Source organism: Martes martes, assembly GCF_963455335.1.
Source record: "Martes martes genome assembly, chromosome: 6".
Taxonomy (NCBI): domain Eukaryota; kingdom Metazoa; phylum Chordata; class Mammalia; order Carnivora; family Mustelidae; genus Martes; species Martes martes.
The window spans coordinates 29,308,308-29,320,560 of NC_137893.1; the positions used below are offsets into that span (position 1 = coordinate 29,308,308).

Sequence of the window (12,253 nt, forward strand, 5' to 3'; positions counted from 1 at the left end):
TAATTTCATACGTTTTCTCTTCATATTTACCACTAACAGTTCATAAGCCTCTTAAATATGAAAGAGAATATAATCTCACTGTGACACAGGGTGTAAAGGTTAAGCCCTAAAAAACTTTTTTTTTATTAAAAAAAAACAAAAGAGATGTTTATATACAAAAAATAAGTGAGGTGCTAGAAGACTTAAAAATGGTAAAGCAGTATTTCATGTTCAGAGCTATAAATTTACATACAAAAAGCTTCATGTACCATCTGAGAGATTTTTCTATAAATATTCCTTATATTTATAGAACTGAAGAAATTATAGCACTGGAAATATATAATTTAAATAAGATTCACAAATTTTTCAAGAATGGAACATAAAGACATTCGTACAAAAGCCTAAGTATATTAAAATCTCGAGAAAAAAATGCCATAGTCTCAGTATATTTGAGGTTTATAAATATTCTTCTAAAGATTCTGGTGCCAAGGAATAAAGGACTTATTAAATGGCAAGAAAGGAACGACAGTATTTCCACACATTCACTAATTTAGAAAATTAACTGTAATTCCCACCATGCAAGTTACAATTCTTTTTTCAATTAGAAAATTATTGGACTAAAAATCTTCAAATAAAAATCTCATCTACCCTCTAACTTGAAGCCTTCTTCCAGATTGTACTTTAAAACGTGTTTTGTCTATAGAGAAGTATTCTTCCCTTCATGTTACAATTTTCGATTTTTGCTACCTTCATTAATTGCATTTCTCCATTAAACTAACTGCAATGAACTTCAAGCAGCAGAAGTTTCTTTTTTCTCAGGCCTCAATAACAGGAGAAATAGTCACTTGTTCTGAAGCTGGCTTTAATTTAAACATATTCTTTTAAAATAAAAATCACAAGGGTGTTCCTGATTCTTTCTGTGAACCTTCATTAGCTAACGATTGGCAGCAGACAATTAGCGGTCACCGTTCTAAGCATTACCCTTGCTTGGAAAGATCAAAAATAGTTTGTATTATTATAACAACAATTGCTTTAAATTGTAAAAAAGTGACATTTACCTTTTCCAATTGAGCGTTTTTTTTGGATTTGTATAAAAACTCTCCCACCGCCACAAAAACTGAGAGCACCAAGCCGGCTGCCAGAACAATGAAGATGCCACCAATATTTTGAACCCCCAGGGCACTGGCCTCCTTGCTCTCCTCCTCAGGACAGCCATTGCCTCGCCACCACTTCTCCTTCATCATGTGCAGCTTGCCTTCCTCTTGCAGCTGAAGAATTGCTATGGTGATTTTGTCTCTATATGGAGAACCTAAGAAAAGAGAGGGTATGTTAACTCTTTCAAGGAACCCAGAGTTTTATAATTAAAGGTTAACATGATGAGAAGAGGACAGAGCTTTGTTCAAACGCTCCAGAGCATGCCAATTACTTATTTTCGGTAGAGAAAAACAACTGACCAAGGAGAGAAATTTACTTTTTTTTTTTTTAATATTTTTTATTTATTTATTTGACAGAGAGAGAGATCACAAGTAGGCAAAGAGGCAGGCAGAGAGAGAGGGGGAAGCAGACTCCCTGCCAAGCAGAGAGCCTGATGCGGGGCTTGATCCCAGGACCCTGGGATCATGACCTGAGCTGAAGGCAGAGGCTTAACCCACTGAGCCACCCAGGTGCCCCAAGGATAGAAATTTAATGAAAGAAGTAATTAACAACATAAAGTAATGCCTTTCTGATTTCGAAGGATAAAAATCATCTTCTAAAAGGCAGGAAATTCAGAGCACTGGAAATTAAGTAAAACCAAAGTAGAAACCTAAAAAAGAAATTGATAAAGTGCAAGGATATTTAGCTAATATATAGGAATCACTCCACACCGAAACAGAGCATTGATAAACCAGTAATCTCTCTTTTCAGGAAAGTTGTGGGAAAAGTTGTGTTTCCCAGGATCAACAGGCTGTACTCAGGGGTAGTGAATACTTTGGGAGTGATAGGTACTCACTCCTATTTTTTCTTTAATCTGAATAACAGGAATAACGGTCTTCTACAGACTTGGATCCTTCAAAAATCATCATGGTAATACACTGTAAGTTTTGGGGGGTTTTTTGTAGTTTATTTATTATTTTATGTTTTTTGGGGGGAAATGTTCTCTCCAGTGGAGGTAACAGTATAAATGAAATTTAGTATTTATGTTGATGGGGGCAGATATTCATCTGTATTAGCTGTTATATGATAAGTAATAACTTTTCTAATTAGTTGCCCAAAAGCATAGAATAAAACTCAACGACATGCATCTTTCAACACCTATCCCAAGGGACTGGTGTTACCTCTTTTTCCCACCCAGAAATAGCCTATATCTAAAGTTTCATCTTCTTTCCTAAAACGCTATACTGCACATTCCATTTTTCTGCATCTCCTCATTCATAAGTTCTTCTGTTTACAGAAAAATACTAATTTTCAAATTTTGCAACTTTGCTCAAAATGCTGAACAGTAGATTACAGCCGCTTGTATACAATCGGCGTGGACGTTCCTAACTACGCTGACACGACAGATCGTTCTGGTACATACCTCGTGTAAGAGCGTCAGGAAAAAGTAAGTAAAACGTGTACACACATATGGGTGTGTACCTCCGTATATATAGAGAAGCCACCCGGTTACATCCCACTGTTTGCAAGTGTTGCAAAGTAACCGGACCATCAAGTAATTTAAATTCAGTAACAAGTAGAATCCAGAACCAAACATTAACTAATAACAACATCAACAATAATAACAATATAGTAATAATTCAACAGATCATTAGAATAGGAAAACCACACTTCAGGGTTTGTGTGTGCGCGCGCACATGTGCTTAAACAGACCTTTGCATCAGAAGCCCATGTTCTACCAAAAAACTGTGCTGATCCATTACTGTATTAAGTAAACTGTTGTTCTCACCAGTATTAAAGGTTAGGAGAACTTCTATACATGTAAAATTATTGCTTTTTTGAAAAATATATTTAACATGTTCGTTTTTAATCCATTTCCTGCCTTTACAAAATGTCACAATTAAAAAAAAACTAGCAAAGCTTTGGCAAAAAATTTCACAGAACATTGTCATTCAAGGCAGCAGTAACTTTTGATAATGCATAAAATCATATATGCGAAAATCTGAAACTCTTAGAAATACTACCATCACACATAGTGCCACAGTAATAGTAAAGGAAAATATTTTCATCTGTGGAGTACAATTTTAGCTGTGTACACTGCACGGTTAAGATCAATATTGCCTGTGATTTTTTTTTTTTTTTTTTTACTTAAATATACCTACTGGGACCTATACTAAAACTTTATTTTGTTAAGAGTGATTAAAAACTTCATCAAGAAACTTTTCTGCTTCATAAGGGACACCACTGTATATTTTGTTTTAACTTGTTTAAAATAACAAGACCAACATAGCATCATTCTCTTAGAAAGAACAGTCACGCTAAAAGCAGAAAGACAAGGGGAATCATAGAAAGTAAGTAACCTGATGAAAAAGTTGGAGGGATGGTATACCTAATCCTGGGATGGCTGTTACTTTAACATAATCCTTAATCTTACTCAGAAGAAATATGTAGGTATATGGCTTCTGTACATTTTTCCAGTTTTCCTTAAAAAAACCATTATCCATTCCTATATTTAGAACTCAATATTTTATTTCCATTATACAACTAATTCTTCATAATAGAAGAGTTTCTGCTTTTTGGCTTCTTTGTTGTATGCTCTTCCATATGCTACTCAGATGAAAATATTAAATTTAAAATCAATTTAAAATTTTTTAAATCAGTTTAAAAGATTCAGGTCTCAATGGATGAGCCTTGCTCAGTCTACCTTCTACCTTGATCACTAACTGGACACTCAGTCTAGGTCATCTAGCATTATCATTACTATTATTTACCTTCTAGGATGTGACTTATTTTCCTATGTACGTTATAACCTCTGGAATAGATGATGTTTATTCATGTATATCTATCATTTATCTCTATCATCTATCATCTCAATATTTTTTTACATGATTCTCATTTCTGAATATTTTTTCACGTGATAGGCTCTCAACAAATGTTTCATATTATGAGAAGCATATCTGACTAAGGCATTCTTACCATAATAGAAGAGTGACAACCTAGTCCTTTTGGTTTGTCGGACGTGTATTTCAAAACCATAAATTAAGGCCATCTGTTGGGCTATCCAGTTTTCATTAATTCACTGCATCTAACCTAACACCAGCTTCAAGGTCACTCTTACTTTGAATTACCATTCTGATTAACCATGCATATTCTCTGTAAAATAAATATTTGATCGAGGGAAAAAAATCCCCTTTAAGCAGAATTGCAGTTCATCAAATATACCTTTTAATTGGAAATACAGCAGCTGAAGCAAATTTTGTGCTGATAGTACTTGTGAAAATGGCCACATGTGACAAATATAAAATGTGGCTTCTCTTTTAGAAGTACAACAGTAAGCAAAATTTGGGGTGATAGTGACTTGAAAAGTAGACTTCAAATATGGAAAATTCTTGATACAGCTAAGTAATATTTTTTTCAGCTAAGCATTATTTTGGGCCAGCTTATTTCTCATCCTGAACAATACTGAAAGAATATTATTTTATTGCCAACCCACCATAACCATTAAAGTGCATTAGGATGTTTATTCTAATATCTTCAAATACAATATTCTCCCCTACATTCTTAAAATAAGAAACAGACAAACAGAAGCAACCCACTTTTCAACAAATGATAGATACACCTTGATTTCTTGCTTGGCTGAGCTTCCTAATTCTAGCACTTAACAGTAAGCATAAAAATTTCCCATTGCTAGCAAACCTCCCAAAGTTGTTTTCCAATATAAATATAGTAACATGTGTATGGAATTTGGTTTAAATCAAAGCTACAAAGTTAATATACCTCATTTTGAGGTTTTAACAAGATAAAATAATATAGGAAATAATTGATGACAGTAAGTCCTTGCCATGTTTTACTTGTCATTTAGTCATTGATTTAGTTTAAGTAGTTATTTTTGTTAAAGAAAGAGCAATTCAACAACAAATTATTACTTCTTTGGTACATCATTTGATAATCCTGGGGAAACATTTCTATACAGATACTAGTTGAAGTCCAACATGGGCTGAAATTTCATCTCATTGAAAAATCTCAAGGACACGTTGAGAGCAAAGAACAAAAGTATCTTTCATCCTCTTTGTGACATGAACAGCCATGCGCTTAGCTCCAATGAAGTGAACAGCCACTAGCTAGATAGATAACAGCTTGCATTTCGCCCAGACCCCTACCCAGCTTCAATCCATATGCTGGCAAGCGAGGAACCCTGAGAGCACTGAGCGGCAATGAGAGAAGCTGCCTCCGAGGAAGATGTGTATTTTTGCAAGAGGACTCTAAGATTGATTGGAGAACTACTGAGGAAATTGTAAATATGTCTATTATAACATGTACTCTTGCACCTAAAAGTCAATCCTCAACTACTTAAGGGAGGGACAGATAGCCACAAATGAATGAAGATGCACTTTTGACAAAAATATCTGAAAAATTATAACATCCACAGTGAATAACCTTCAGCTCTACTTTAAAAGTTTCAACACAGGGCTACCGGATATTTTATTTCATTTTTTGTGAGAACACAGGAGCCATGTTGCCTAAAATTCTCTACATTAAAATATTGGCAAATAAATCATTTTTTGAAAAAATCTTGCAGGATATGCCAAATACCTCTTAGAGCTGAATTTAGCCTTTTGATTTTCACTATGCAATCTCCGATTATTGGTTCCTTTATATTCTTGCTCACAATGAGATTTTCTTTGGTTATTTAAAAATGTAGTCCATACTGACAGAACAGGACTATTATGTTTAAAAAAATTTTTTTTTACAAGTTGCCAAAAACCCATAAGTTAGGGCAACAGAGAAGTTTATAAATTCTTATGCAGTCCTTGCATTTAATCACCAGTCAGCAGTTTCCTTTGGTCAGTGCTTTAATAAGTAAAAGACTGGTTAGCCCAAAAGATCTGAGGGTGTCTGCTGGAACCCTCAACTTCCATTCTTAAATTACTGTGCTGCGGGCAAGGTTAAATTTTATGAAATGGCTCCCTGCTTCCTATGCTGAGATGAGTGCAAGGTTGCCATAAATGCACAATAAATTTCAGGTGCTTTTAGAGCTGTATCTCTTTTTACCATTCTTTCCATGATAAAATCTTCCAATAAAGATAGAACCAAATCACACTCTCTTAGAGCTTTTGCCTCAGTAGAAGATGGGTTTTTTTGCCTCAAAGAACACTTTCCCTCCCATATTTGTTTTTAAGAAGTGCTAGGACAAATTTTACATTTACATTTCAGATTTAATTTTATATTGCTGTATCTGCAGATACAGATACGGATGTTTTTATTGAATCAATAATGTTCTTATACAGTATCATAGCATCATTGTTCATTTTCTCTTAGAACTTGTTTCCGTTTGTAACTAAAAAATAACTTCTGTGATTGTTTAATGCCCATTGACCTTAACAAGCTATAAATTTCTTTTTTTTTTAAAGATTTTTTTATTTATTCGACAGAGATCACAAGTAGACAGAGAGGCAGGCAGAGAGAGAGGAGGAAGCAGGCTCCCCGCTGAGCAGAGAGCCCGATGCGGGACTCAATCCCAGGACCCTGAGATCATGACCTGAGCCCGAAGGCAGAGGCTTAACCCACTGAACCACCCAGGTGCCCCCAAGGTATAAATTTCATAAGGACAAGTATAACACCTGAGACAGAGTAAGAACACCATCTTTGTTATGAACACATGCATAATGAAATGAACACATACATAAATGAACACATGCATAAATGAAAGAATGTATTAATTACTAAATAATTGGTCATTTATGTTTGCATGTTATCTTTAGTTATTTCTTATGAATCCAAACTATGTCTAGATCTTTAATCTATGTGTGATAATTATATTACATTTATGTCAAATGAAGCATTTAATATATGTAACAACTAAACACTTTCATGGGGCCCATTTCACACTTCCTATTAGATAATAGCTAAATTGGTTACTGTCTCCCTCTTTGCATTTTCTTTTGAAGATCTCCCATCAAAAGCCTTCAATTTGATAGGACTATAAGAAGTCCATTAATGAGAATCACAGAAATAGAAGAGTAATTTTATCTTGAAATCTAATTACCAACATTTTAATCACAGAATAGTAAATGACAGATAAAAGTGATCCATTCTCCATGATACCTTGTAATCTTTCCACATGGGAAATCTAGGAACATCATTTCATTTTTTAAAATTTTTCAGTGGTTCAGTGGTATAGCTCTTTCAGAGCTATAGAATAAAATATCCACTCCTAAATGTGTCATGCAATCCACTTCTTCAATCTATCACAGGCTTCCTCTCTGATTTTACCTCTTCTACTTACAGCTAAACTGCAATACACACTAGTTGTACCTCCCATTGCCTGGAGAGCCCCATTTCCACACTTCCTCCAATTTTCTGGCTGAACTTCCCCTAATTCAGATAAACTTCTGCTCACTCTTCCCTATATTTGCACACTTTTTTTGAATACCATAGATATATACAGGATCCCTCTTCTTTGGTGCCATAGCACATTGCAAATATTCTAAAACAACATTTGGTGCATCATATTCTAATGTTTTTCCATACTTCTTTCCTTCCTAGATGATGATATGAATGCCCTGGGGACAAGGACTATGTCAGAATCATGTGTTTTTGTTGTTGTTGTTGTTTGTGTGTTTGTTTTTTCTTTACTATACGACACTCATAAATACCACGTAGCACAGGTGCTAGATTCCAGGCATATAATGACGGACCATGTCACATGAGTCCAATCCTTGAGTTTTCACTGCAACAAAAACAACAACCAAAAACTACACACACATTGGATATATAGAGAATAGAGGGTATAAAAGTAAGATACAAATAACTTAAAAACCACAGATACATCCTTTGTAATTCTCTGTGGTACATGTTTTCTGATGCAAATACTATAAATATAATATGTTTAATCCTTATTACACCCCAGTTGTGTGGACGTGATTCTTCCATTTATAGATAAGGATGCTGAGTCTTAGAGAGGCTCAGTAACTTCAACCAAGACACCAGCAACACTCAGGTGAAATGAGGATTTGTACATAAGTCTTCTGACCAAAAGTCCACACATTCTATATAGCATGCAAAGAAAATGCCTTTCACATGACAGCCAGCAAATGCAAGGCAGTCATTTTGGAATTTAGTATTAACACATTGCACCTCCGTGCTTTCACTTTTTCTTTTTTCTAATAAGTGTGATTCATTGATCTTACTCAGTCCTACTAACCAAAGGATAACAATCTGGCATAGTCAGTCTGGTTAACTAACCCATAATAGAGTTTGAACCCATGACCTTGGACTAATCAGAATAAGATGCCAACTAAATGAATGAAATGATCTTGCACATAAAACCTATCAGAACTAACTCTGTTTTCATAAAAATTATCCATTTATGCATTGGTTGGGCACCATTTGGTCAGCATTTACAATACTCATGAGGATGGCTCACACTGGTGCTTATAAATCATCAAATTCCCCCTGGAAGCTTCCTAGATTCTAGCACGCGGGGTCTATTGAGGATGTCTGTGGAGCAGGCGTAGCTTACTGAGACTCTCCTCTGTTTTCAGTGACATGAAATCTAGACTTTAACAATATGCCAGGGATATACAACTTATACAAGTATTATTTGACTTTTTTTTGTTTAATTCGGGATCTGAAAATTATTAGATCTTGATTTAGCCTTGCAAAATCACTTCACCAACATTAAAATTAAGCTGCTTATGCAATGAAAAAATAGAATGCATTTTAATGAAAGGTTTGACCTGCAGAAAGATGAATAATTTGCATCCATTTTTGTGCATTATGTTCAACTAATGAAGACAAATGTATTCATTCATTTCAGTAAAGCTGAAGAACTGAAGGCCGGCTATTTGATGCATCTATAATGATGAATATTACGGTACTTATTATGTGATGAACTGGGAATTCTAGAAATGGATGGTGAGCAAAACAGGGAAAAAACATGCTTCTCATACTGATTTCTATTTTTATAAACACTGGCATCTGCCTTAAACAAACAACATGCCTCCCCTAGTACCAATTCTATATCTCACTTCATCAAAGAACAAGAAATAAAGAAGCAGTGAGATCTCATGGATTTAACATTAGAAGAGGGAAGTGAAGAAAGAAATTTCACATTGTTCACATGTCAAGATAGTTTACTTCTACCATAAAGAGTCAATGATACAACCTATCGCAACATTTTTTACTTTAGGCTAATTATGTATAAGAGCATTATAAGGAGATTAATGTTACCTGAGAATCATTCATAGGACTACTGCTATTTTGAATTCATTAACATAAAATGTTATAGAACAGTTTATACAGGTAACTTGAAAATCGTATTATGAAATAAGAATATATCCTAACAGTTATAATTAAATAAGTAAATACAACAGAAATAAAATATATATAATAATTCTGTATGTGATAAAATTATCTTTAGGGGTGCCTGGGTGGCTCAATCGTTAAGCATCTGATTCTAGGTTTTGGCCTAGGCCATGATCTCATAGGTTGTGGGATGAAGTCCTGCACTGGGCTCCCTGCTCAGCAGGGAGTTTGCCGAAAGATTCTCTCCTTCTGCCCCTCTCTACTCTCTTTCTCTCTCAAAAATAAATAAATAAATCTTTTAAAAAATTATCTTTAAGTCTAACCTTAGTATCAAAAATCACTATAAATATATCCCCTTTACATTAATCTCTACTTCGTTTTTGTATTTCTGCTTTATATTCTTCATGTATTACATATGTCAGTAGGTTGTATAATTATGATATGACTAAGTTAATTTGCATTTCATTTACAGAAATAATTATTCACTGACAGCATGAAAATTACTATTGATTTAACCCCACAAGTAAAATGGGAACAAATGATATTATAGAAAATTTTTAGCATCAACAGTATGCATAGAAAATGAGCACAATCCGTCTATCCCCCTGTCAGCTGACACATATTTCATATGTTATTAAAGTGATGAGGAACTAGCGAATGAAGCACGCCACTAGCTTGTTGTTAAGAATAGAAATAGTTTTAATGACACCCTTCAGTCACTTTTACAATATTTCTACCAAATTGAACATAGCAAAGCAAAATAACCCCAACTGGCCATAATGGATTTTTTCTAGACTGTTGCTTTCCTACCAGCTCATGGACTGCTGAGTCTGCCTAGTCCTCAAAGTGCAATGTGCACTCACCATTTGAAAGAGAGAAGCCAAGAAGGCTTTTAGTCTGGGCAGTAAGAAAGGAGGTAATGCAATAGAAAATGCCATTAAGCAGAAATGCTCCCTTTTCAGATAAATAGATTATTACCTATGGTGAATTAAAAGGCAAGAGACTACAACTGCTCACACATTTTAAATATTCCCTAATGAAAACTGCAGTGATTTGCTTTTATGCTTTACCTCATCTAGAGTTTTGTTTTTTTTTTTCCTTTTTTCAAATTCTTTTAAATGAACTAGGAAGTTCCGTTAAGAGTACCATACAGTACATATCACGTTGAAATAACACTGCTGCAGTCAGGAAAACGGGAAGGGATATAATGTCACCCCAAGCTTAATTAAGCCAGTTTATGCTTATTTAGCATTTACCTTCACATCATTGTTGATTGCTCCACTACAGTTATTTTTGTGTAAACAGGGCTTCCTTAATTAAATAGTTTATATTGGAGTCATTCAGCGATTTCACAACACACTTTGGGCAGTTCTCATCATACTCAGAATGATGAATGGTGATGGCAGACCCCTAGATGAGTCACGCTGGAGGAGGCCTAGCAGGCTAACAAGAAACTGCATGGGCTTTTGGGGGGTTAAGGAAAATTTACACAATTTTTGAAATATTTCTGATTTCCCACTCCAGAAAAGACGAAGTATTTTCCATTTTAACCTTCTCTACTTAACCTCATGTGCCTCCATGACAATATCTGACAATCTGAACAACAATGAAAGCAAAAGGATTTCTTCTCTTTAATCACATTTACAGTATTAGTAAAGATGAAATTTTCACTATGGACTATGGCTCCTGCAGAATACAAACTCAAAATCCTGGGGAATTTCTGGTACTGATCTGAATTCACAGAACATGAGCCCATAGTTCTCTGCTGTGAATATATTTATCTCATTAACTCTTACTGCAAAAGAACAGAGCCTCAAATGATACTTTTTTCACACCTGAATGCATTTTTTTTTGTTTGTGATTAAACAAAATTTTTTTTTAACATTTTTATTTATTTACTTGACAGAGATCACAAGTAGAGGCAGACAGAGAGAGAGAAGGAAGCAGGCTCCCTGCCGAGCAGAGAGCCCAATGTGGGGCTCGATCCCAGGACCCCGGGATCATGACCGGAGCCGAAGGCAGAGGCTTTAACCCACTGAGCCACCCAGGCGCCCCTAAACAAAATTTTGAAACTAACTAAATATGTTGTATTACAAATAATCTTCAATATGCTTAACAACAACGACACAAAAGGCAAATGTTAATTAACTCATTGAAAAATACAGATTATGATATTGGTTGAAAGTTTATGGCAAGTCAGATTCTCATTCAATTACTAGAGTTACATGTTCTTGTGTTTACTAATGACTAAATAAATATAAATAATTCACAAAGCCGTATTTCTAGTAGAGGTAATGATAGAGCAAATCATAAATTACTGCCTGGAATCTTTTCCTCAGAAGTCAAGTACTTAAGGAAGTGAAGTATGAGATGCCTCTTTCTAGATTATACTTCTTTGATGAAGTTGTATAAGAGAGTTAAGACTCACTCATAACGAACTGAGTCTCAAAATAATTTTGATTTTATGCCATGTTATGAATGAATAAAATATAATTTGCTAAAGAACTTAATGTTATCATGTCAAAGTGAAGACAAGTTCTCTGAATAAGAAAAACAAGATATATATTGCAATACTTCCAGGTTATTGATTTGAATATTATTCCTTTACATTATTGTTTTCAAATTTATCTCATTCAGAGTTAGGCTAAAAATAAAATATATGCTACATGCATTAAATAACCTTTAGTGATAATGAGAGTTTAATAAATTTAAGTTAATATTTGGCAGTGAAAATAAAGAAGACTGTGCTAAAATAGTCTTGGTCTATCATTTTTCTGTATCATAGTAATTTTTCATATTTTTAAAATTTTTATTCCTATGTACTGATAATTTT

General features: G+C 34.4%; 1 protein-coding gene across 3 annotated transcripts in view; it reads right to left on the minus strand.

The window, feature by feature from the left end:
• The window catches only part of GRIK2 (glutamate ionotropic receptor kainate type subunit 2), a gene marked incomplete at both ends in the record, with an annotated part of 637,516 nt that overhangs the window by 11,908 nt on the left and 613,355 nt on the right, over nt 1-12,253 (minus strand). For all 3 annotated transcript variants that reach the window (XM_080806625.1, XM_080806626.1, XM_080806627.1), the window contains one exon: nt 1,038-1,288. In XM_080806625.1, coding sequence (XP_080662751.1) covers nt 1,038-1,288 — 251 coding nt within the window. The remainder of the gene's footprint in view (nt 1-1,037; nt 1,289-12,253) is intronic.